Source organism: Calonectris borealis, chromosome 19, assembly GCF_964195595.1.
Source record: "Calonectris borealis chromosome 19, bCalBor7.hap1.2, whole genome shotgun sequence".
Lineage (NCBI taxonomy): Eukaryota > Metazoa > Chordata > Aves > Procellariiformes > Procellariidae > Calonectris > Calonectris borealis.
Genome location: NC_134330.1, coordinates 1,113,075 through 1,137,906, shown reverse-complemented (window position 1 = coordinate 1,137,906; position 24,832 = coordinate 1,113,075). Strand labels below are relative to the sequence as shown.

Genomic DNA, 24,832 nt, shown 5'->3' with positions numbered 1-24,832 from the left:
CCAGGTTCCGCTCTATCAGGCCAGATAAACATATTGCGAGTTGTCAGCACAAAGTATCTGCCTCTGCAAGACAAAAACGAACCCAAGAAACCTGGGGGCTTGGGACTGGCACGAAGAATCCTGAAAGGGGGAGTGCCATGCACAGAGATCTGCAAAATCAATTATTGCATCAGCAAAACTAAGCCAAAACAAAAACCAAACCCCCCAAAAAACCATCCAAAGAAAACATTGTCAACCATTAAAATAATAAAAAACATTATTTTTTTGACATAGCTATAAAAATCAAGTAATTTATAAAACTGCAACAAATGAAGTCCGGTTGTGTATTCTTTTTCCTTTTATTAGACAGGACAGAGAATTTCCTTAAAATGCCATAACAAGTCACAGTGATTTTAGATGGTTTTTTGAAATGTAATATATTGACGGGAAATACCTTTAACATGGTTTAACTCTTTTTTTTTTTTGTCACTGTATATGTACCCTGGTCCACCAAACCATCTATCTTAAAGTTTCTTGTTTAGAGAGGACACTCTGTCTTCTTCCTCCAAAAATGAATTTTGTCTAATAATCCTGCAAAATAATCAACCTTACAAAAGGCCTTCTTCAAATGTTATATTTATATATATATGTATATACATATATATACACACACATACACACATATATATAAATATAGACTTCTATGATTTTTTTTCCCATTCTACGCAATGTCTCAATAAAGAGATCAGCAATTTTTATTCTACAAAGAAGCAACACATAAAAGGGGAAAATTAAAGTCTTAAGAACATCATATCCATATTTCACTGATTACACATAAAAGGAAAAAAAATCACCATGAACAACTGTCTTTGAAGTTTTCTCAGATTAGCAAAATTCAAGTGCAGAGAGGCCCCGTCTCTCGCTGCCAGCGGCAGGTTGGTTACTGGGCGGCTGAGGACAGCCCAGCCCGGCGTCCTGCCGTTCGGCGTTTTCTGCACTTCCCTCCCGCGGAGTCGGACGTGGTTGGAATGTATGGAGTTTAGGAAAGGTTCCCAACAAAGACCTCGCCGTCGGACGATCCCCTCTAGGCCAGCTTCAGTGTGCTCACTGGGAATGATGGCATGGTTACCATAGTCACCGGATTTAGGACCGTTTGCCCAACTAACTGCGGGTGATGGACAACTTGGGTTCCTACAGCAGGCTTGGCCATCACCGCTTGCTGGCCAAGGTTTGTGGTTCCATTCACTTGCTGGTGCGAGATCGTGTGAGCAATATGGCTCACCACGGGCTGGCTGACGGCCACGGGCTGAGGGTAGATGGGCAGCTGCTGGCCGAGGTGGGCCATGTGGTTGATGGTGGCTGGGTGCACAGTGATGTGGCCGATAGGCTGAGCAGCAGTGGTAAGTTGCACAGGGCTGGACGTGGAAGGTGCAATGTGAGCAATGTGCTTGGTCTGTGGACCCTGAATCACGTGGTTGACAGTCTGAATGACCGAAGCGTGGGTAGTGGCGGTGTGGGCAATAACAGTCGATTGCACTGTCGAAGCCGCCACGATGTGAGTCTGTGCAGGGACGATCGCCTGCGGCTGGACCAGTGCTTGTGTCTGGATGGGAGGCTGTGCGTGGGCTGGGGTCTGTTTCTGCTGGATGGACAGGTGCTGAGGCAGAACCGCCGGGTGGTGGGAAGCAGCGTTTGGAGGGACGGCTTTCAGGAGCTCTGGGTGCTGGCGCTGGGTTAGTTTTGGTAATGAGTTCACTGGCCTGTCATCTTCCATGTCTTCATCCATGTTGTCTTCACCCTCTGGAAAAAACGAAAGGAAGAAACTCCCATAAAAAAGAAAGCAGAGCACCAACTGGACTAACCAGCCTCCCTAAAAGGCAGCACAGGTGGAAGAGATGGCAGCAGGAGGAGTCACTGAACTATGGGCAGGCAGGATCGCACGGCACGGCACGGCACGGCACGGCACGGCACGGCACGGCACGGCACGGCACGGCAGGCTCCACCAAGCCCCAGTGGGGCAGCACACCCCTCTCCTCCCTGCCTGTGGGCCAAGGACCCGGAGCCAGGCAGGCGTGACCAGCTCGAAGCCCCAGCTAGGGAGGGGTGCTCACAGGCTGAGAGATCTCGCTCGGCAGGCACAGGAAGCAACGTGAGCAGAGGCAGACGGAGAGCACCTGGGCTGAACTCCGTCTGGGCTGAGGAGGGCTCCTTCTGGCAAGAAGAACAGGGTTTCCTTTCCTGTCCAGTTGTTCCACCGACCGGTACCACCCCTTCTGCTCCCAGAGCAGGCAGGAAACAGCCATGGAGAAACATGGCAGCAAGTTCCTCGTCTGGTTCTGGAAAACGGACTCTTGTCCAGTCCACTAACTAATGAAGCAATGCAGGAACATGCTGACCCTGCGGAGATCAGGAAGACGAGCACGGCACCTTGCACTAAAGCCAGCCATGCAGTAGAGATTAAAAATCTCGGAAGATACAGAAGCAGCAGGAAAACCAGGGAAGACACTTCCCTTTTGCAAGCTCTGTGGTTAGTAGTAGCTTGAAGCGATCATTTTCAGTAGAGGCCGGCTGGAGAGGTGAACGGCTGACACTCTATTGACAAAGCACTGCTACTCTCAACTTCCATCAGCCTACACTCGGAGTCTGCGAGTATGTTCAAAGGTGATGAGCCCGATACAAGCCTGAATGAACTAGAAAGCTCAGGTTTTCCCTTCCTGGAACCCGCTGTATCGTCTGCCTGCAGTGCCAAGAGCAAATTTGAAGAAACTGCTGCAAATGGTTACGGACTGCTACAGCCTCCCCATCTCTGGACAGCAAAGCACTGTACATCCATGGACTGCCTATTCTTCCCGCTGCAGATCACTGGTATGGAGAAAAGCATGCACTCTCCTATTTCACAACAACTTCTTACTGGGAATAGCACGCCAGATATTCGTTAGTATTGTTTCATCTTCACTGTGAATCCTTTTCACACAACGTGAAGGCTCATTAAGTTGTTCAAATGCTCTGGTGATCCTTCCTGTACCAATTCCTTCTTCTCTACATGGCTGAACACCCTCCCACATCCACGCACAAATACATCAGGATGCTCATACATCACTCAGTTCTAACGAGCAGGAATGCGTATTTGTGCAAGAGGAAAACTAAGTTTTGAAAGCAGGGAGCTCCATGTGAGGTATCAGCAGATTGAATGCACAAATCTGCGCTTTGAATCTACCTAATGTTAATGGACGATTTTCAGTCTACTTTACACAAGCGGCAGTGTATTATTAGGCCAACATCAATGATTACAAAACACTTGAAAACCTTTTACTTTATTCTGAATGCAAAGAAACCTTGATGGTGCTAAATGAAGATCCCCACCACCACTACATAACTGTGTCAGTGACATACAGTGATGATCACAAGACGACAGTAATTATGGGTACCTGATGCTGTCGAGGTAGATGCCTGGTCATCCTCTGGCTGAACTGTCTGTCGAATAATTCTGTCGATCTCCAAGATGTCCATCCACTGGCTCAACTCGTTCTTCAATTCTGCCAGTCGCTGCTGGGTAGCAATCTTCTCTCTTGCCAGCCGCTCCATCTCATGTTCATATTCTTTTTCCTTTCTCTTTAAAGTCTAAAGACAGAAGGAAGAAGAGGAAATAAAAGGAGAACAAAGACAAATACCATCTATACAAATATCATCTGGTCACTCCCACGTCCATAGCTGGTTTTCTTTAATTACCAGTTATGCTGGTGTAAAACGTGTTCAGATACTTATGCCTTTCAAATTCAGGCAGAAAGGGAAAGGACGAGAGCTGGTCACAAAAACCTAGAGGGTTACTTTGGCCAACCGCTTTCTGCCTTCTGAAGGAAAACTGACGAGCCTCCAAAAAGTAAATCTCAACCATGTCAGGTGTGAGTCCCTTCAACTCCAGGGGTAAATTTAAAGCCTAGAACTCCTCAGGAAAAGTTGTAAGGGCTTCTCTCTGAAAAAAAAGTATTTCTGCCACTCTAAAGACAGAAAATGAAATCTTCTTCCTGCATTCTTCCTCTTTGTCTCTAACCTTCCCAACAAAACTAAAAAATTAAGAACCAAGAGCACTGAACTATGACTATGACTCGTACCTGTAGCGTGGAAGCCAGACCCTTCCCAGCACAGCACTTCCACCCTGCTGACTTCCTAAGCTAAACACAGGACACTGACGGTACATGTGTGCAAACGCTAGCAAGAAAGAACCAAAAAACGACTCGTGGATGCAGAGCGCTCGTGGACCATGAAGCAGACTGTCCGACGGCCCAGACAGGTATCTGTTGGAGGTGCAGCAACATGCACCTGGGCTCTCTGTTCACTCCTCTCTTCTGTTTCAGTCCAAGGGAGCTCCTTCTTGCACTTCAACATCAGTGTAGAGTGACAGGGGTCAGTGCTCAGCTCCCAACCTGCCTCGTGAAATACTTGAGGGGGATTAGGGCTCAGCACAGGCTGGTGGGGAGGTGCAAAGGGAGGGAAATGGGTGCAGTTCCCTCCGATCGCCAGGCGAGAGGACACGAGACCACTGTCAGTTAGCCACTCGGCGAGTGGGGCTATGGAGCTTTTACTACATGTATCTATTCCCAAGAATCCCTAAGGAAAGGGAGACCAGTGTTCCTGCACAGCAACGGACTGCTAGCCCATGGCTTGAGAAAAGTGGAAAAAACCCCACACCCTTGCACGAAGACAGAAACCTCGTGCAGAAAACTCTGCTCTTATGCGGGAAGATAAAACCACAGACATTGAAGTATTTCAAAGACAAGGTGCATAGGAAGAGATAGTATCTTTTGCTAAACAAACTGACAGGAGTTGGGGAAAAAAGACAAGCTTTGGGCACACAAGCCCAAGAATGTCTACACAAAATCATGGTGCATTTCTGTAACCAGCACATAAATCATGGAGACAGAGGGAACTTTCACATGGTCAGAAGAAAAGAAAAAGCACAAGTACTAATTAGCTTCTGAGCAACACACACCACACCAAGAGCTCCTGCCCTAGAAGAGACAGCTAAGAGCCGACAATACCCTGCATCACGGGGGAAATCCTGAAGTCAAATGCGAAGGAACAATATATGTTCTCCTCTTCTGCTGATGTCCACTCAGCATTAGAAATCTGATACTTTCATCGGCAGGGAAGGGAAGAGATGCTGCGTCAGTCAGCACAGTACACAAAAATGCTAAACACTACCCAGTACTATTAATGGGAAATATAAACCACATGGATCTGATGGGGATAAATTATTGAGCAGTGCAGCAGAAGAACAGCAGCTGATCTTCACAAAAGGTACTGTTTTATGAGATTTTTAAGCCAGTAGTGTAGCACTGGATAGTAACAGGACAGAGAACCTGTCCCCTAGCCCAGGTCAGCACTTACTGTAAGCATAAAAGAGACAAAGTAAGTGAAATCTGCAAAACCACGTATAGCCTGTTCATTTTCTAAAGTTAAGTTTCGCCATTGGGAATCTAAATCACATACACACTTCTGAAAATACCAGCTATACAGAGCCTGCATGGATGCTTTTTCACTCACTGCTGGCAAGCACCGAATTTAAAAGCAAAGCTTACACTTAGCAGAGCGGCAGAGGATCAGACTCATGATCTTCTGAATACGTGCTCCTTATTTCCCTCTCAAGTCCTCCACGACAGCTGCAATCAGAACCTGACCTCATGCGTTTCAATGGTTCTGCTCATCTTTTATCTCAAAAATTAGCTGGGAATAACTTTAAAGCCTGTTCAGCCAGGCTTTTAATTCAGCCTAAGCCAACACAATGACTAGAGTAGCTCCTGCATTCTTCTTATAGAAAATTAAATTTAAAAAAAAAAAAAAAAAGGGCACCTTTGTCCTGATAATAACAAAAAAAAGGAAGTATTTTTAAAATGGCCAAACAATGCGTATTAGCAGGGCACAATCATTCCAGATGTGGTAATGGAGATAACTCCTTTCAACGAGGCTTATGCTTTGCCTCCTGGCACAGCTGGCTTTAGATCAGCTAAAAGCCTCTCGGAATGGACAGTTTTCAGGCAAAGGGGGCAGTGCTGTCCCTCTCGCTGCTTTTTAAACCATAAGCAGGCAGTGGATATGCCAGCTCCTCAATACCAAAGTTTTATACTGGGAACCCCAGCAGACCTGTAGCCTACAGCAGTGACAGGAGTTACTGGGACAGAGGGTGTCCGCGGCAGGGAAGGTCTCTGGGTGCAGGAGAGGCAGGTAAGCGGGGACGGGGACTCCCGGAGTCCTGGCTCTGCACCAGCACTCACTCCTAGCCCCGAGATGGCGTTTAGATCCATACATGGCTGAAAAATCCATATGCTAGTTTTAAAGTCTCTTATCCTACTGAGGGCGGCCGAAGCACTTTGCCTGACCCAGAAAACACAGTCGTGCTGCATGTGTGCTTTGATTTCCTTGTGGGATGTAGGTCAACACAGAGGGCAAAGCTAAGGCAATGAGGAAGGTGCACGCTTCTGTGCTCAGGTTTAAATATGGAAGAAGAGAACTCGTCCGAACATCTTCCTCTTCAGTCTCTAACCAGGAAAGAAGCAAGTAGGAGAAAGCCTGAGACTAAAATCACTGCGTTCAGACACGAGCCCGCAGCTCTGCAGCGTTTCTCTCCCAGCACATTCTCCATGCAGTTACTCACAGGGCACGATAATGGAAGGACAGAACACAGTAACACAGCTTTCCGGGAAGTGTAAGAAAGAAATCCAGGCAGCCTCAGCACCCGTATCGTGCACAGCACAAGCATATTCAAGCAGATTTGGCTTCCTTCCCTGCTGCAAAAGAAGACTCCTAGCACCAGGGGAAAGCACGACTATAAGGTACAGGCAGAGCAGCTGGTAATTAGTTACGAACTTTTAATTACTGAAAAGGCAGGCAAACCCGTAGCAAGTCCCAGGACGAGTCTCCCAGCGAGCGGGGCCAGGGAGCTCGCTCTGTCGCTCTCCGGGTGCTCCACTCCTCCAGCCCAGGCTTGGGGACATGGCGCTGCTCCAAGCCCGGCCCCGCGGGCTCTGCCTCCCTCTGCGCTGCCAGCAGCCCCAGCCCTCCCCGTGCTGGGAAACGGCTTGACGGGGTGCCAGCTCCCGGCAGCCACTCACCGCGACCGCACACTCCTCTCGGGGCTCCTGCAAACGCCCCCCCCCGCCAGCGTGCTCGCAGGCTGGGTGCACTCCAAGGGAAGCTGCTGGGGAGGCTGGAGGAGCAGATGGGCTGGAGTCTCTGCTGGCACCGATAATCTTTCAAAAACTATTCTAGGATGCAATTCACTATGGCTCGCTTGGTAAAGACGGATCTCCTGGCTGAGCTGCTACTTGGCCTAATAATGAACTCGGTGTGATTAGCCAGAGCCTTCCTCCCTCTCCAGCAGCTCCCCTGCGAGCACTGCCCCACTCTCTGCGGGCACCGGCCTCGCAGGGCGCAGCAGGGGGCTGCGTGCGTGCATGCCCTGCGTTTGAAGGTGAGCCTGGGAGCAGGAACAGACCCGACCCCGACCCGCCGGCCCTGGTGCAGCAGCAGGCACTCATCTCCCGCAGGAACCTGCTGGAGAGGGGACAGGAGTAGGGACCCCCTTGCCTTTGTACTTCTTCCCACTGGCGGCCGGTATGAAGAGGGTGGGTGCACGTCTCCCTGTGTCCTCTCTGACCAGCATCACCGGCAGCACCTTGGACAGACCGCTGTCTAGCACCTGCCTGGCGACAGGTTATTTTCTGCAAATCATCCTGCCCACGTCAGGTGCCAGGTTTTCCTGTCAGTCAGTAGAAAGACCACAGCAACAGCCAAACCTTAGTCATTCTCACTTTGCTCGCCTACCTACTCCCAAATGGAAAACACCTTTAGAGACACGCACCGGTCTCCAGTACATTGTTTCTAAAACAGGAATTTCTTACAACAGCAGCAGTATCACAATGGATCCTACACAATATTTAAAAAAAAAAGTCACAGCAGTTTTAAAGTAAGAAGCAACTACATAGACACTCCTTTCACCAACGCAAATGTTTGGGATCTTCCAACAGAATTGGCACGTAAGGCTAGAGTTGAAACAGGCAGAGGGAACCCTGAAACAACATACAACAAAATAACTAATTAAGAATGAAATTTCAATACAAGGAATTCATACAAATGCCCGACCACCTGTCTTTCAAGGTCTGAAGTTTCACTAAGGCAGAGGCATGTATGTCCGGGACAGCTGCAGGTCGGCAACTGCCATCCGACCCACATCCCTGGCCGCCGCTCCTACTGGGAACTGGGAACTGTGGGAACGGCAACGGTGAGGGCTCTGATAAAGTGCTGGTACCTGGGATGACGTTAAGCTGTCTGCCAAGATCCTGAAGGACACACAGCCCCAGATTTGACCCAGGACTGAAGACTCAAACCCTTGTTCCTGAATTCCCTCCCCAGAAGATGCTGCCTTCCTTCGCACTGTCTTGCTGTTTCTCTCAGGACATGGTCCCTGCAGCAGGGGACAGGTCTGGAGTCCCCCAGACTCCTGGAAGTCACTACTTTAAGGATGGTTGCACCAAAAGGTGAGAAATCCTGAGCAGAGTTCAAAGCAAACAGCTTTGCCTGTCAGAGCAGGAAACCAGCAGGCAGGCAAGAGGACTCACCAAAACGCACCTTTGCCATTGCCGATACTGGCAGATGTAACCGAGGTAGCTGGAATCCCTCCTCCCAAGGTTAAGCTGAATCTGAAACACTACAGTATTAAAAAAAACAAACCACCCCAACCCTGTAATTGTAATCAATTGACCAAAAATTCCTGCCGCACACCAAGCAGCTCAACAAGCACCCGGCATCACAGGACGACCAGCAGACTCCTTTCTCACTGCAGCAGTCCCTTTACCCAGGGTGAGAGGACAAGCACTTGCAGAGGCAAAATGGGCTCGAGGGCAGCTGTGGTTTAGCAGGAGCCCATGGTTGGCAAGCCCTGTGTCCAGGCTTGGAATCCCTATTCCAGGGCTGACCTTGCAGATAGACTTCAAATGTTGTTGTTAAAACCCTCTGCCACCCTCCCTTCGGTATCTGCTGCAGCTTCGGGCTGGGAGATGATAGGAGAAATGAAAATCTGTGTGATTTCAAAGTTTATCTGACTTTGAATTATCTGAATGTGAAACAATTAAAAAAAAAATCCAGCTGAGTTTCCTCCTGATAGGCAGTTATGTGCTTTATGAGTTTTATGCTTGACCGTATGTCATGGGCTTAGTTCCTGGCGAGTATGAGGATCTGTGCGCATCCAGGGAAAGTGCGAAGAGAAAGCCTGCTGCGCGGGCGGGCGCTCCCACTGCCCAGGCTCTCACCGTGCACAGGCCCCCCTCGCACGCAGTGCAACGCTGCAGTTTGGGAAGCGTTCACCAACCTGACGGAGCCGGTCAGATCAGCCCCAACACCCTTTCCTTCTTCTGCACCTACACCCCACGCGTCTGTGTTTAACCAGAGAGGCAGCACACAGACAGAATCATGCCTGCAGCTGCCTGGTGCAAACTGCTTCGCTTGGTTCATGAAATACTGATCCTGCTTCTTCGTGGTGGAAAAGTCACTGAAGTTATGTGCTTTTCTGTTTTCCCACCTGCCTCGGAGAGTGGTGAGGATGGATCGGCACTGGGAGCTGCAGACCCCTGGGGAAGGCAAAGTGTAGCATCTGCAGTTTTGGTTCTCTGTTCTGCACAAAGCAGCGGGGATCTCACAACCCAAAGCCAGTGAGACTTGATTTGAGCACAACCCACGTGTACCTAAGGAGGCAGCATGACTTCCACCAGCTCAACAGACGCGCACCCCCCAAGACTGCTCTTTTCCAAGGAACAAACTTCAGCACAGACTCTTCTCCTTATGTTTGTGCAGCAATGATTGTAGGATTTCTTTTTTTAATGTTAAGAAATTGGAAGCCTTGGTTGCCCAGGCAACTTTTACTCTGCAGTGTAAGGAAGCTACAGAAGCTACAACTTTAAAACTGATATATTTTTCACTTCTATGCACTTAAAAAAATTCCACAAGAGCATCACTCAAAAGAGCCAGTAAACCCTGACCCTGATGTGGGGGAAGCTGATCTACCACAGGAAGAAATCATGGATTTCCTCATTTTCATGTGAATCCACCCATGGCTTTTGGCGGTTGGGAAGTTCTGCATATCAGCTGCTAGCTCTGGTGAAAACGAGTTGATCATTTCACTCCAAACATTTACAGTTCTCGCAATTTAACTCCTAACCTCACACGAAATAGGGAGCTGAGGCCAAATAAAGTGCACAGTAATCGTTTGTTGCAGGGATCAGTATCCCTGCAAGAACAATTTTGAACACGAAGGCCGTATTTAAAAGGTGCTTTAACTGTGCAGCCACACACTTCAGCGTGTGTGTAATATAAAGTACAAGAGTGGTCCCACGGAAAACACGCCTGAGTTTGAAGCTGAGAGCAAGCCCTTTGCTTGGCAATGCCTGCAGAGGACCAAGGGCCTGGGACCCAGTTCTGCCCGTGACCCTCTCCAGTGCAGTCGCCATCCGCACTGCGCGGAGCGGCTGCTGATCCCACAGGCAGGTGGAAACGGTGACAAGGAAGCAAGGGCAGTGGTGAAGAGTCCCTTCATCTTTTATTTAAACACCAGTGATCAAATTAAAATCCGTATGTGGGTTTGCTTTTGCTCCCCATGAGTATCTGATTTTCCTCCTTTACACGTAGCTGTCAGCTTCAAAGCAGCCTTTACCCACATGGATTATTAAAGCAAGACCAGCACAACTGCAGTGACAGCAAACACCCGATGCAACACCAGTTGTAACATTTAGCTCCTTTGTGCCCATTCTTCTCGCTGTTTCAGAGCTGCTATTTGGTCCTTGTGAGCATCCCACTTGCTATTATTTGGTAAACAAACCAGACACAAACTACTGTTGTCACTACACAGCAACAGTCATTTATCACTGTAAAGAATTTTCCATTTTATAGCTGGCTGTAATTAAATTGCTTATTCTTATGTCAAGATTGAAAATTATGCCCCCAATGCTTTCTCTGCGCTTGCCTCAAGAATGTTAGCCTTGTAGTTGGCATCAGTGAGGTTTAAAAGGTCATATTAAAAAGCTCCCCTTATAAACATTATATTAGCAATTTAAAAACACACTTTCAATTACGAGCTTTTCCAAAAGCATATTTCAGCTGTTGTGTTCTATTACATGGCATTCACTGATTAAAAATTCCTCATCAATGAGCAATCATGAAAGTGATTTGCAATTTTGAGCCAGATTCTTTAACTCCTTGCTACTGGGATCGCAGCCGCTGCAGCAAACCAGGAGCTGCTGGGCCAGGGAGGTCCCCGAGCAGCAATCCCACCTGCAGGACCTCCATGCGATTCAGCATAGACCCGACCCAGCCGGTCAGGCTTTCCACTGCCGTACGGAGTTTTGATTCCTATATATAATGGAAAAAAAGCTAAATCCTAAGAAAAGGATCTTATCCTTGCAGGGACTGCCATGGTGCAACAGAACTACAGCACAAGTAGTCCCCCAGCCTGTCTCCACAAATGTTGCAACCAGAAACATCAGAAGACAGTGGGGTGCTGAGGAATGCGCAGTCCCCAAACCCCAAGCCCCCAAGACTCTGTTGGCAGAGGTGTCACATTCACCTGTAGTACTTCGGGGTTCTGCATTAGGTATCTCAGTTTTCGGCATTCCGACTTTGATTCATGCTAAATTTTCTATGAAGTTCTTCAGGTACGATGAGCAGTTTGTTTAAAGCCCAGCATCTAAAGAAATCGCTTGCCCCAACTCAACCCAACCCAACCAGCTGCAATGAAGGAGAGCCCACGAAAGCAGGAAAACCGAGAGCCGGTTCCCCCACGGCATCAGGCCGGCGTCCCCAGCCTCTGCAGCGAGCGTGCACACCAGCAGCAGCTTTGCGCTAGCAAAGGTGACGGCACCCACGGGAGCCTGCCTGCAAAGGACCCGCTCCTGCACCCTGGACCTCCGGGACCTCCTGGCCCCGAGCTCCTGCCGATGCCAACAGGCCCCCCAGTCTGTGGAAAGCAACACTGGGCAGGATCAGGCCATCAGAGATAACAGTGGTACCTCTCCTTCTGCTTGTGTGAAACCCCGGCTGGTTGCCATGGGAACCAAAGCCATGGTTTCCATGGTAACTGCTTCATTCAGCTGGCTCTTGGAGATGAAATCCCGCAGCGGTGCCGGATGCACTAGCCTGGTACCACCGACGGGAAAATACAGGTCGCGGCACAACAGTACCACCGCAGTGACTGACGTAGCTGCCGCTCCGCGCTCCCCGCACGCCGCCCCACTAAAATCACCCACGTGCAGCTACACCCAGACAGTCTGTACTGCAGCAGCGTCTCGTGGGTTTTCCCGAGAGCCTTTGCTCAGGATAGGATTACGATCTCGCTTTCCCCAGATACAACGTAAAATCACGACGGACTCGACGCAAAGCTCCGAGATGTTAACGCGAAGTGCTCAGCGCTGGGGAAACGTGGGGAGGGGTCCCGCAGTGACCAGCTCTCAGCGGAACTGACACTTGCGAGAAGTGACAGCTTGCGTGTTGAGGGAGGGGAGGAGCGGAACGAGGACTTTAGGCTAGCCCTGTTCGCGCACTGATTTCAGCCTCCTAAGCCCTCAAAGCCAACACTTTACACAAGCACCAAAACCAAAACAAAACTTGCAAGGTGAAAGAGAGACCAACCCATGCTACTCGCAGGTCTAATCGCCAGCACCCTGCAGCAGGCCGATCCGATCCCATGCACGGCTGTAGATCCTTCGAAGGAGATGAGGCAATCTGCAGCGTGGTGTGAGGGTGCAGGCCTGCCCGCAGGACTCACAGACCCGACGGGTCATTTGCCAGCAGCCTCGTGACCCAGCTCGTCCATGTGTTTAACCCCGGAGAAGGAAGGCAGCCAAAGAGGGCTGTTATATTCTGGGAGGTGACTTCACCCTCACACGCATGCAGCAAGCACGGTGACTTCAGGAAACGAGCAAGTCGTTTGCTGCAGAGGCTGCACCAGCTTTTCTGCAAGTACAAGTGTGCTGGGCAGGGGCTTGTCATCATCGCATTTTTGAGCGCCCACCACTGTTCAATCTAGTTGCAAGGGCAGATATGAGTATCTAGATAGAAATACTTCAGAGGATAGGAAATCTGCCTGGAGCAGAGAAATCACGGGAAAATGAGAACATGCATTGTTATTTACATTTATTATTTGCACATTGTTAGCACTTAAGACTCCTGATAAAAGAAAGACATTGGGCCATAATCTCTAGAACAAAAATACAGCTGAAACATGGCTATTTGCACTGGCCTTGCAGATCTAAGAGGACCCAGCCTCCTGAAGCACCGCTCTCTGGACAAAGTACAGTTACTAGGGTAGAGGGTAAGAAGAATCCAAATCAGGAAGACAAAGAATAAGTTGAGAAAAAGCAAAAAAAAGGCAGCAAATGACTAGAACACACAGTACAAACACAAACCAGGGAACTGCATAGCCATGCCCAGGGCCAATCACCAAAACCATGCTGACTTCTACCAGTTTAGCAGATCTGTTTTATTCCTTGATATGACTTTCAAGGTTAAGGGAAATCCAATGTTAAAAAAAAAAAAAGTATTATTTGCAATAACTAGCTGTTAAGTTTGGTTGTGTGTTTTCCTTTTTTTAATTTTATTTTTTTTAACGATCTCTGTCATTCAGGAAATAAGTGAGACATTTTCAATTATGCTAATGGATTCTGGATGCCCGAAATACCCCGAAATACTGTGGTGTTTGTTATTCGGAAAATTATCCGAATGGATAATTGGGAATAATAATTATTATTATTATTATGGGAAACGTATCTCTGGTATAAGTGTAATAATTTTCTGCAAGCAAAAATAAAGCAAGCTGCATTTCAACGAGCGATTATCATTAACGACAACTGCTGGATGCGGGACCCTTGCAAGCCTTTCCTGAGCCTACGTGACGATGTACAGACAGCAGTTCTGGCGGGCAACAAGCAGTTACGCTTTAGAGCTACAGCCAGATCTCTTACTGCTAGAGATGAGGAGGAGATTAATGTGGAGACACATTACCGCTACATCTGCTTGCTGCAGTATTCTTGTATTTTTCTTGGAGGCATCTCACAGCGGCTGCTGGGGAAGGCAAAGCAGAGTTTTGGATGGGTCCCGGGTACGGCGCTCCCTTTGTTCATATTCCTACAAATCTGGCTCAGCCAACGGGCAAGCCGCACCAGTGAGCTGTGCATCAGAACGCAAACCCTGCTGAGGCTTTGAGCGGCTGCCCAGGGGAGTGGGTAGCTGAGGGCTTCACCTGGGAGAGGAGCACACCTCCCAAACACAGTTTTGGCAGTCCCAACAACCGTGAGCTCTGAGAGAACCTCCGTCCCCAGCAGAAGAGGACCACCACCCCACTGCACGCACACCGCAGCAGTGGGTCTGGGAGGCTGAAGTCCTGGTGACTCAGAGAAGGATGCTGATCCTCCCACACCACCTCTCTTCCCTGTTTCTCCATCCTTGTAAGGAGGTCAGTGCCGGTTACTCACATCCCGATGGCTCCACCTACGGCCCACGGAGCAGATCTGGGTCACCAGAGGATTTCTCTCGACCTCCATCCCTTATTGTTACGGCCACGGCAGCAGCAGGAGGACAGAAAACCCAGCTGTTAAATACAAACCGACTCCGGCACCTGTGCAAGGCCATGAATCAAAGCCGTGCACCTCAGTGAAAATCTTTGCCTCCACACTAAAGGGTTGAGGGCCGCAAGCGCCGGCTGGCGCGGCAGCTGCGGCGCCCACCGTGCCTGCACTCAGCCTCCCCGCCGCTGCTCATGAAGGTGGTCCCAAGGCTGAAGCTCCTCTGCACGGTACAGCGCAGCCCACTGGGCTGAGAGACTGCCTTAGAGTAGGTAAAGCCCCAAGAAATTCTTAAATATGAAGTGACAGGAAGGTGCCAGCTGCTGGGGACGATGAGCTCTGGATCACGACACACACTACTCTGAAAGAGCAGAATATAGCAAGAATCTACCAGCTTTCTGCAAACCCACCCAACCTGCGCAGCATTAACATCACTGCAGAATGTTTGCAGAATGAAATCAATCTTCTTTTAGAGATACTTCCCTCTCAAAGATCTCGGCCTTTTAGGAAGAGGAGCGAAATAAAAGTTGTTCTTTCTACTGCTGCAGGAAAATGACCAACCGCGCTCAGGGAGCCAGTTCCTGTTTTCCTAAAATACAAATACAGTGAATAATCAGGTGTCTGCCCAACAAATGGCACCCAACTCGCACCTACTTTGTACGGGACAAAGGTCACCTGCCATCTACCTTCCTCTTTCCACCAGAGTCATAATTTTCAAAGACATTATTTTCCTTAAATGCTGTCTCAAATTGACCTGAGCAGCCTCGTTATTCAGCATGACAGGACCAACAGTCCCTACCTGACACCCTCAGTATCAGGCTGTGAACTGTATTTTCTCCTGTGGGTGCTATACTGGCTGTCCCTGAATGAACAGTATGTCACCAAGAGGGATTTAAGAAAACAGTAAGAAGTCCACAGTGAAAGGGTCATTCTAAACCTAAACTTGATATACTATTTTAACTCATAATGATGTAAAAGATGAGTAAGATAGATAAAAGAAAAAGAAATTGGAAAAAAATTAATCCATTTTTTCTCGTTCGTTTATTTGACACACATGTTAACATCCTGTGCAGAAGCAGCTTCACTGTTTCACCAGGTCACCCAGCTTCACTATCCTCCCCACAGTGACAGTGAACAGAGACAAAAAAGAAGTCACTGCTGCACAGAGAAAAGTGTTTGGATAAAACCACAAGAATTGGCAGGGCAAGTCCAAGGCACAGGCAGGATCAGAGTCACTATTAATTTTTGATAAATCACAGCTGAGACAGGGAGCCTTGTAAAAATCTTACTCGTATTTCCACATCCTCCAAAGCATGCTTTATCAGTATTTCTATCACATCAGAGTAACACCGACACGACAACAGGAGATTAAGCTGATACCAACTTCCTGCTGCTGTACAACTGACAGTTTCAAAATCCCCTCATTTATTATTTTGTAGTTGACGATGTCTAGCAAGGCTGCCACCGACATCTACAACTGCAAGGCTTTGTGTAACATGGGCTGAACTCTGCTGCCCTTAGGCACACACAATGATTACTGTTTTCTTGCAACTATTTGTAATTTTGATTGGTCAGTAACTACTTCACTGTAATTTTAAAGAGTATCAACACACACCTTTGCTACTGCTAACAAGAACAGGAATCCAAACTACCCTCGTAACTTGTGCCACAGGGCCCCTGCCCTCTTCCCCATCAGGCTCTTGGGGAAGAGCAAAAACACAAAACAAACCGAACAGTTATGATGTCAGTGGGGTTTTTTGTTTGTTTGGGGGTTTTGACTTGTTTTAAAAGGTAGGTGGCTTCTGCAATATTACACATAAAATAAAGCCCATGCAATCAAGCTGTAATTATCACTACTTTCATCATGTCATGTGCACTCTCTTCTCTCCCGTGCCCGCTCTCTGACAGCAGATGACAACCAGTACGAGCAACGGCACCCGAACAGGCTACAACACAACCATCGTTTTGAAACCCTGTGCTGTGCTCCACTTACAGGTTGTTTTGGTTTTTACCACCTTGAGTGCTTCTTTAAACTACTACTTAAATGACAGCAGTATGATAGATGTAGATTCTCTAACAATTAAAAAAACACATACAAGACTTATAATTCTGTTTACCCTTTCCAAACTCTCGTCACAAGCGAGACACTGTTAAAAAAAATCACCACCCTTTTTGGCAAAGGTTAAGAAACAGCTTCCACTCACTCAACAAGGTTCAAATCCTGGGCATTTTTAAACACTCAATTGCATGACACGTTTTGTGGCCACTCCTGCAAATAAAAATCCACTGATTGCTCTCTGGATGGAGCCTCCCTTCAGGCAGATCACGCTGCAGCTGGGGAGGGATGGCAGAGGATTTAATTTGAGACGTCCGCAGCTGCCTCGGAGCCCGCATCAGTTTTGGCGGATGTGCCAGCGCGAGTACCAAACTCTCTGATTCAAGAAAGGAATCCACGTTTCTTCAACTCAATGACCGTGCAAGTTATCCAAAAGGAAAACGATGTCAGCACTACTGCATGCTAAGCACAGTCCCAGGCTACACGCCGGAAGCTATTAAAACATGCCTGACAGTGGAAACTCTGTCTGTCCGGCTCAGATTGGCACACTGAGTGCCAAGGGACTGGCAGCTCTCCGAGCATCCCCTGGCTTCTCAGGTTGAGCACCCCATCTCCCATATCGATGTAGCCCGATGTCATGCCTCTGAAGCTAAAATCAATTCTTCAATGACTCCATTAAGGGCAGGAACTAGACCCTGCACTTGCTGTGCATGAACAACCCCTGCTGACTCCAGTGGAAGATCAGCCCTACATCCTAATTCTTACCTGTTTCACATTTTTAAGCAGGTTCCAACTTGCTTTACTTTACTAAACACTATTTTTAAAGGTCTTATTTCTCATCACTTTCTGAAATCTACAGATGACACCATGTTGCATGACCACAATCTATTGTTGCTGGAAGCCTTTATTTTTGGCAATAAAATTCAGGCTAATTAGACAAGATAGACTCAATTGATCAAGTCAGGTAAACAAGAACAAGAAGCACTGCTTGGCACGTGAGTGCTGTTCACATGAAGGAGGCACTGAAAGTACTAATGGACCCACTTCTTACTAGGCAAGTTTTACAGAAGGTAAGTATATTCACCTAGTAGCTGGCACAGAATAAAAAAATAACAGTTGCAGCTATACTTTTAAAGGTGGGAAACTTAATTGGATTCAGCACCACAGCCTGGCTTACGCATTTTGATCAATAATCCACTACAGTCCTTGAATGTGAATGAGCCCTACTCTTTATACAACACCAAATGCTACCGTCAGATGTGCGGGGTTTCTGCCTGTGGTACAGTATCTCTCTGCATCAGGAACCGGCACGTTTGCAGTGTCCTCTACTTACGCAACACCTAAACCCTAACTTAAGCATTACCATGGGACTTTAAAAATCCTCTGGTCTTGTTCTGGTCCTCTACCCTAGACAGGGATGAATTCCTGCGTTCAGGCACTGATGAAGCGACCAGTAAGTAAAACCAAACCAAAATAAGAAGAGATGCTGTGGTTATTAACAGGAAAATTTAACAAATGTGAAAACAGTATCTGGTCTGTTCACATGTCCACAAGCTCAGCTTAAAAAGGACAGCACAAGGGATTTTTTACATGCACTATTTAGGCATCCTTGGATGGTACTTTGTATACATTCTGCCCTTGAGGGAGTCAATTTTGTTGTTTATTGTTGGCATAGATGGGAAGCTGCACCATTTTTAGGTGCACAGCGTGTTGCTTCAGGCAGTTTCAAAAGCCAAGACAGACTAGGTGAGGATAAACAATTTAAACATCTCATATAAACAATTAGCATTACTGACGAGCACAGGTAAGTCAGTTCACGATGGATTTCTACTCCTGGCAGGAGGTCAGGAATCAGCTCCGTAATTTACTGTTTGTCTCACACAGCATCCTGTGCTCTCGGAGGCTGTTAAGAACATACCATACGGATAGGAGAGGTGGCAGAAGAGCACCCGCTGCAAACAGCGGTGACAAAGGAGGAAGCAGACACAAGGGAAGTCAAAATAACCAACATGCTAATGGTGAAAAACTGAAACAAGTCTCCCGCATCGAAGCATAATGACTGATGTAGGCATGTCCCCTATTGCAGAATTATGGTTTTTTGTTTACAAAGGGATAGAGCCCACTCTCCCACCTAGGATAATCACTTCTCCCTTAATGCCTATTTTATACCCGCGCCCATGGTTTGAGTTTGCTGAACTACTATTTTTCTTTCCATCTGACAACTATCTGAGACCTATGAACTTCTGTCCTTGCTTTAACTTCAGTCTAAAGCAGTTACATATGACAAAGGAAAATAACATCGATCTGGACAGCAGTGACCTAGCCAGCAGGTCGGCTGAGGCCACAGCACGGCCACGTGAAGCCAGTTCAGCTGAGGAAGCCCGCATTTGTAATCAGATGAGGAAATTAGGCACACTTCCCTCAAAATGAACAATGCAGTGATTTACTTGGGAATCTAAAGAGATGTCAATTACCTTGAGTCCAGCACACGATTTTTTTTTAGCATGAACACTTTTTTTTAGCAGGAATATTTTTCCTGAGAAAGGCATCAGACCACGGAAACTGTAAGGTGTTGCTTCCACTCACTGCGAGGAGCCGGGAGGGAGCTGCAGCCCGGCACCTGTCCCAGCCTTGGAAGGGGAAGATTTCCATCATGAAGATGAAGGCTATTTTACTTTGGTAAAATACTTCTCTGGCTAGCTGGTCTACAGTTCAAGTGACAGCAAGAGGCCTGCATCCTGTTCACACAAGCAGTCTTGTGATTTTTAAATGGCTTTGCCACTCATTCATACATTTCCCTAAGCGCATACAACCAGGAAAATCAAAAGATTGGTTTGCAACAAAAATTTATCTGGTGATTCCTGGGAAGACTACAGGCATGGCCCAAGAAGCAAGTTTTCAGCTAGTGTCAGTCAGTGGCTTTGCTCCAATACTCGTCAAGTCAGCGGGATGTAGGGTACGATGCCAACCCCAGCTCCTGGGGCGGAAAGAAATTCTACCCTTCCTGCCCCTTCCTGAGGCCATAAATGATTTATAAAATGACCAATCTGTCAGCTATTTTCTATCTCTAACACTACAAGCAGCAAGGAGGACTGGTAAATGACTTCTATGAATTTGTAAGGAAAGTTGGTTTCTTAAACAGAGCAAATACTCCTCTGTAGGACTAAGGCCCAACATCTATCATCACAGAACATCGCCCCGCCAATACTTCTGCAAGTATCTAAGCAGCACATGCAGCAGTCTGGATCACAGTGGTGCCCTGCTTTGCAAACTTCAAAGGATTTTACTCTGTGCCTCTTGCACGCCCTGGGAAGCTCAGCTTTGTCTAGTATTTTGTAAGCACGTTATTATTTAGTCAGCACTTGACTCTGGTTGTAGTGGGAAAACTGGCAAACAAGCAGGACTTGCAGTGTGATCTGAAATCTGCCAGGCTGCGGCTGTCCTGCTCACGAGCTGTCTCATTTTGGCTGTTCCAATGTCACCTGGTGATCAAATCGCCTGGATGTCGTCTTACACTAAATATGCAACAGAAAATAACCCCTGAAACTGGAAGGTGTTCAGGTACCATAGTGACAGGCACAGTTTGAGAACACAGAAGAGAAAACAGTCTTGCTTAAGGGCTTCAATTAGCTTCCAACTAAGATGATTACAACATTTCCTAGGGGGCAGGCAATCCTTCAAAGAGAATCAAATCAAAACACCCAGCTGCACGGACGTCCTGGCCATGAACTGCCTGACGTCTTCTGCGCAGAGCTCCGCTCCCTGGCCACCCCACAGCACCTCCTCCCGCACAAGTGAAGCGCGGTGCAATCCCCTCTCACAGCGTGGCTGTCCGGCGAGATGACAGGCTTGTCCTGCGGCTCTCTGCTGGGGGACGCCGCTTCGGTGGCGGGTGCTGGCCTGCCCTAGCCGAGGGGACGCGGCTCTGCTCTCTCAAAGCAAACAGCATTTTCTTCCCGCTGCTTTTTTTTCCACATCACTTCATGCATCTTAGAAACTTTCCAGAGGCCTCCAGCATTTTCACTCATGTTTTGCAGGGAGGAAAGCGAAGAATGAAGGGTGAGGTGGGCCCGTGTAACAAATGTGCTTCGTCACAGGCTCTGCCGCTCGGGACCGGAGCCCACCCCGCTGCCGTGACCCGCAGGGACAACTCCCTCAGCCAAGAGCCACGGCACAACAGCCTACACCGCCTAAAACTGAATCACCATTTAAAAGGATTATTAACTTCCAGCTGCGTTTAGCCTAATTTCCTTTGTGCAACAGTGTGTTTAATTGCAGAGATTCTAATTTACTGTTGCAGAGCACAAGTCCAACTCTAAGGATAAATTAAAATGACAGCTCCATGGGAAGTTCGGAATTTAACTTTCTGACTTATCTGATTTGATGCAGATACAAATATTTAAATCCAGCCAAGGAAACAAACAGCCTGTTTCTAAGAAGTTCCAGCTGGAATGGGGAAAAAGGATTTTGCAGGAAGAGAGGTTGCAACAATTAGTGCACTGTCATACTCCTCGCGGGCACAGATCATCAGCTAAGCAGAGCTTCAGGGCTGGCATGCTGCACTCCTCCTCTGCAAGACTCATTTGGGTTTGGTTTTTTAGTGTTTTTTTCCCCCTTTAGTGAAAAACTACTTTGTTATATTGAGAATAAAAGGTTTTACTTTTAAATCTCTTTTGTACAATTCCCCTGTTCTCTTTTCAAGAGAGAGGTAAGCACCAAACCTGTCAAGTGAAACACACCAAGTCTGCTGTGTGATTTGCTGCCAAGAAGGCGATGTTTCTTTTGGTTTTTCTTGTAATCATGACCAACTCTGTGCTTCTGTCTGCAGATTAGGCTGGGATTCATCTCACCCTGCCTTGGCAGGTAAGAGGTGTCCCAGCCCAGTCCGCAGCCCCACCTATGCTCTCTGTAACCCCTGGGGAGAGGCAAGCGTCATCTGCAGGTGGTTCATCCCATCCCCACACAGATGCACACTATTTTTGTTGAGACAGACTGAAGCTAAATTCAAACTGAATTAAAAAAAAAAAAATTAATTCTGAGCTCTGAAAATTCAAATCAGATTTCTAATAATTGTTTTTTCCAGGCAAATAAACAGAGCGCTCAAATTTTTAGCGCAACTGCATCCCGTGATTCAGGCGTAGACCCACGGCAAAGCCGCTGCCAAGGAAAACACTCTGCTTTCGGGATACTCCCTGCCGCTTGCAAACTCGAGCGAGCAGCCGCCAGAGACGCTCTCACCGAGCCGCGAGAGGAGGAGAAGGCGAGGCGCTGCGAGCAGCAGACGCCGTGCCAGCGAGGAGGTTACACAAGCGGCACGGCCATGCTGTGTCCGCCACCCGTGGGGCGGCAAGCTGGCCCCGCTGCCGGTGCTGGGTCAGGCATGGCCGCGCAGCCCGCCAGCTCGCTCGCCGGCCGCCCCGGGGGAGCAGTCCTGCCACGCGGGGGCTGGCGCTCGCCATGTGCTCGCTGCACACGTGGAGGTGGACGCTGGCACGGGAGCTCCTGGCCCGAGCGGAGGGTGGGCGGCCGGGACGGGCCCGAGGTCGCCGTGACCTTCGCCGCCATGGCCGGCAAGCGCCTGGCTACAGGCCAGCCGACCGACCCGCCTCCTCCCTGCTGCCAGCGCCAGCCCAGCGCCGCCCCACTGACGGACAGACAGACAGGCGGATGGACGCAGCAATGTGCGGGCTGGCCCCATCCCAGAGCTGCGGCCACCCTCGGGCTGTCACAGGTGACGGGGCAGCTCTCCTTTGCAGCGCTCCAGGCAGACTCCTGGCAGGGAAGCTGCTGCTGCGCCCGCAGCCTCGGGGCTTTAGTCGGGTTCTGCTCCTGCACACACCTCCTGCGCCCCACCTGCGGCTTACGGCTCCCAGCCGCCTGCCCCCCCGCCTCCCCTCCCACCCGGCTCACTGCCCCGACCCCGCCTGTCCACCAGAAAACCAGGTCCATTACCCTTAACGCCACCTGCAAGAGGGAAGCTGGAGAGACATTTGGACAAGAGAGACATTTGGACAAGAGAGACATTTGGACAAGAGAGTTCAATTTCTCTGCACTGAAACTGGTGGGAGAAGTCGAGGGCTGCTCCCTGCACACTCCCCGAAGCCATCCCAGAGGGAACGCGGGCAACCAGGGAGTTTCTGAGACACCGGCACCACACATCTGAGGAGTCTCCTCAACAATTTCTCCTGCAAGCCACGTCTGTGGTGCACACAGGCAGCGCAGCAGGTAAACCGGAGCTGTGCAGATACAGCGACCTACGGTGTGACGGTCCCTGACACCGGGATGCAAATATTGCGACGTTAACTGTCAGAACTTCTGCATTTTCATTTCACAGAATGATTAAATACACTGCAACTACACCACCCTGAGACCCTCTTCAGCCCCAGATGCTGGGCACACAGAACAGCACAGGCACACCAGAGTAGTCGGGTCGACGGACCTGATCCCAGCCACTCTAATTCCCAGAATGGATCCATGCTGGGAAGAGCAATTCAGAGGCAGCACTGAAATGGACCCTGAGTGGCAGAAACCTAAAGGAAACAAAACATGGTTCTGAATCTGTAAATACCTTCTGGACCATCATAAAAGTGGTTTACGCTTCCTAAGAGGACGTGACGAGAGTTTAATTACTAGCAATTTACGGAGCTGCTGGTACATATGCTTGTAGGTAGCACAAAACTGCATTGCGTCTTAAGCCTCAAAACATTTCACAACAGATCCAGACCAACATCCCCACCGACATCCTCAAAGAGAATTTTAAGCTGTCTTCCAAAAGCACAGAATAAAAATGCTGCCAGAGAGCAGAGTCTGCTCACGCATAGGTCTGCACCTGTATCAATATTCACAGAGCGTCAGCTACCACACCAGAAACAACTCCCTTCGTGACATCCCGACCCCGGACTCCGCTCCTGAACGCGAGAGCAGGCGATCAGATCGCTCCGTCTCCCTTACTGCTAATGGAAGCTCATCTCTACCGACACCAGCCTGCCTGAAATCAAATGAGAGGCTCAGATCTTTTGTAATGCCCATTAGGCTGCAACACAACCACATCTCCAAAAATGACCTTTTTAAGCAACATGGATTTTTTCCTTTTGTCTGCCATCCTCCAGTGGCTGGGTACCATTAGAATTTGCCCCAACCAAAGGCTCTCCAAGGGAAGTCGCCGGTGAAGACTAATGAGAAGGGCTGAGCTGCTCTAACTCTGAAAGGTGATGAGTAATTACTGACGCTCCAAGTAAAGTTGATGTAAGTAATCAATGTCCAGTACTTGTGAACACAGGAATGAAGTGGTATTTGAGAGAGACTGAGGAAAATGGGAAGAAAGTGAGGAAAAAAGATGATGCTTTACTGTGGAAAAACCCATTGTGAACAGTCCTCAGCACCCTTTATTCCAGCCAAAATGTGAGGTCTATTAGCTCGCTTCATTTGCACTATAAATTTAGCAACTCTTCCACTTTCCAGATGAATTTTAATTGCATTACATGCTATTCACAGTCACAGAGGACATCTCTAAGAATTTATTTTGTGCTACCATTAACCACTTTTACAAATATTAAATAAGCAAATACTTACTTCACTCAACCTGCAAACACCACAACTGAATCTTATCTTTACTTTCTCCCAGACTCATTCTTGGCACCCCGTCCACCTAGAGCTTTCCGCTGCAATCCCAGATTCCGCTCTCTCCCTGCCTCCAAGCAAACGACCTGTACTTACATCTCCATCTCATCAAAAACTTGAGACATTCAAAACCTTCATGGAAGTTTGTCTGTTTTGGTTAAGCAAACAGAAAACCTCCTCAAAATATGGATTAAAATTCCCCGTAGTCCAAAAAGGAGCAGCCTAAGTTTATACAGCCTGGATGTCCCTCTTTAAGATCATCTGAATTATCTGTTCACTGCATCACCACTGCTAGTATGGATGACTTGTGGTTAACTAGGAACTTCTAGTATAAGGAGACTGCATGAAGCAAGTGTTCCTAGAAGATCCAATGTTCTGGAAATCTGGAGTTTATAAATGACTACGCTCGCAAGGGAGGAGAAGGAGGAATGGGAGTTTTTCTCTCCCCTTTTTCCTTTGCACTACAGGAAAAAGATAAGTAACCTGCTTTAAGCACAGTTAGCACCGTTCTCCGTTTTCAGTAGATAGAGTGCTATACAATGACAGCCAACAGTAACCCGAACGCTATACGTAC

General features: G+C 48.3%; 1 protein-coding gene and 1 long non-coding RNA gene across 2 annotated transcripts in view; both read right to left on the bottom strand.

The window, feature by feature from the left end:
* Positions 1 to 314: 314 nt before the first annotated feature.
* The window catches only part of MNT (MAX network transcriptional repressor), a 44,906-nt gene continuing 20,388 nt past the window's right edge, over positions 315 to 24,832 (bottom strand). Inside the window, exons 5-6 of the mRNA XM_075168215.1 lie at positions 3,408 to 3,600; positions 315 to 1,779 (exon numbers count right to left, since the gene is read on the bottom strand). Of these exons, the coding sequence (XP_075024316.1) occupies positions 1,064 to 1,779; positions 3,408 to 3,600 (909 nt within the window). The 3' untranslated portion in view covers positions 315 to 1,063. The remainder of the gene's footprint in view (positions 1,780 to 3,407; positions 3,601 to 24,832) is intronic.
* LOC142090419 (uncharacterized) lies at positions 18,253 to 24,819 on the bottom strand. The gene is made up of 2 exons (XR_012676525.1): positions 21,378 to 24,819; positions 18,253 to 20,834 (listed from the first exon to the last, which is right to left on the bottom strand). It is a non-coding gene; the product is annotated as an uncharacterized LOC142090419 (long non-coding RNA).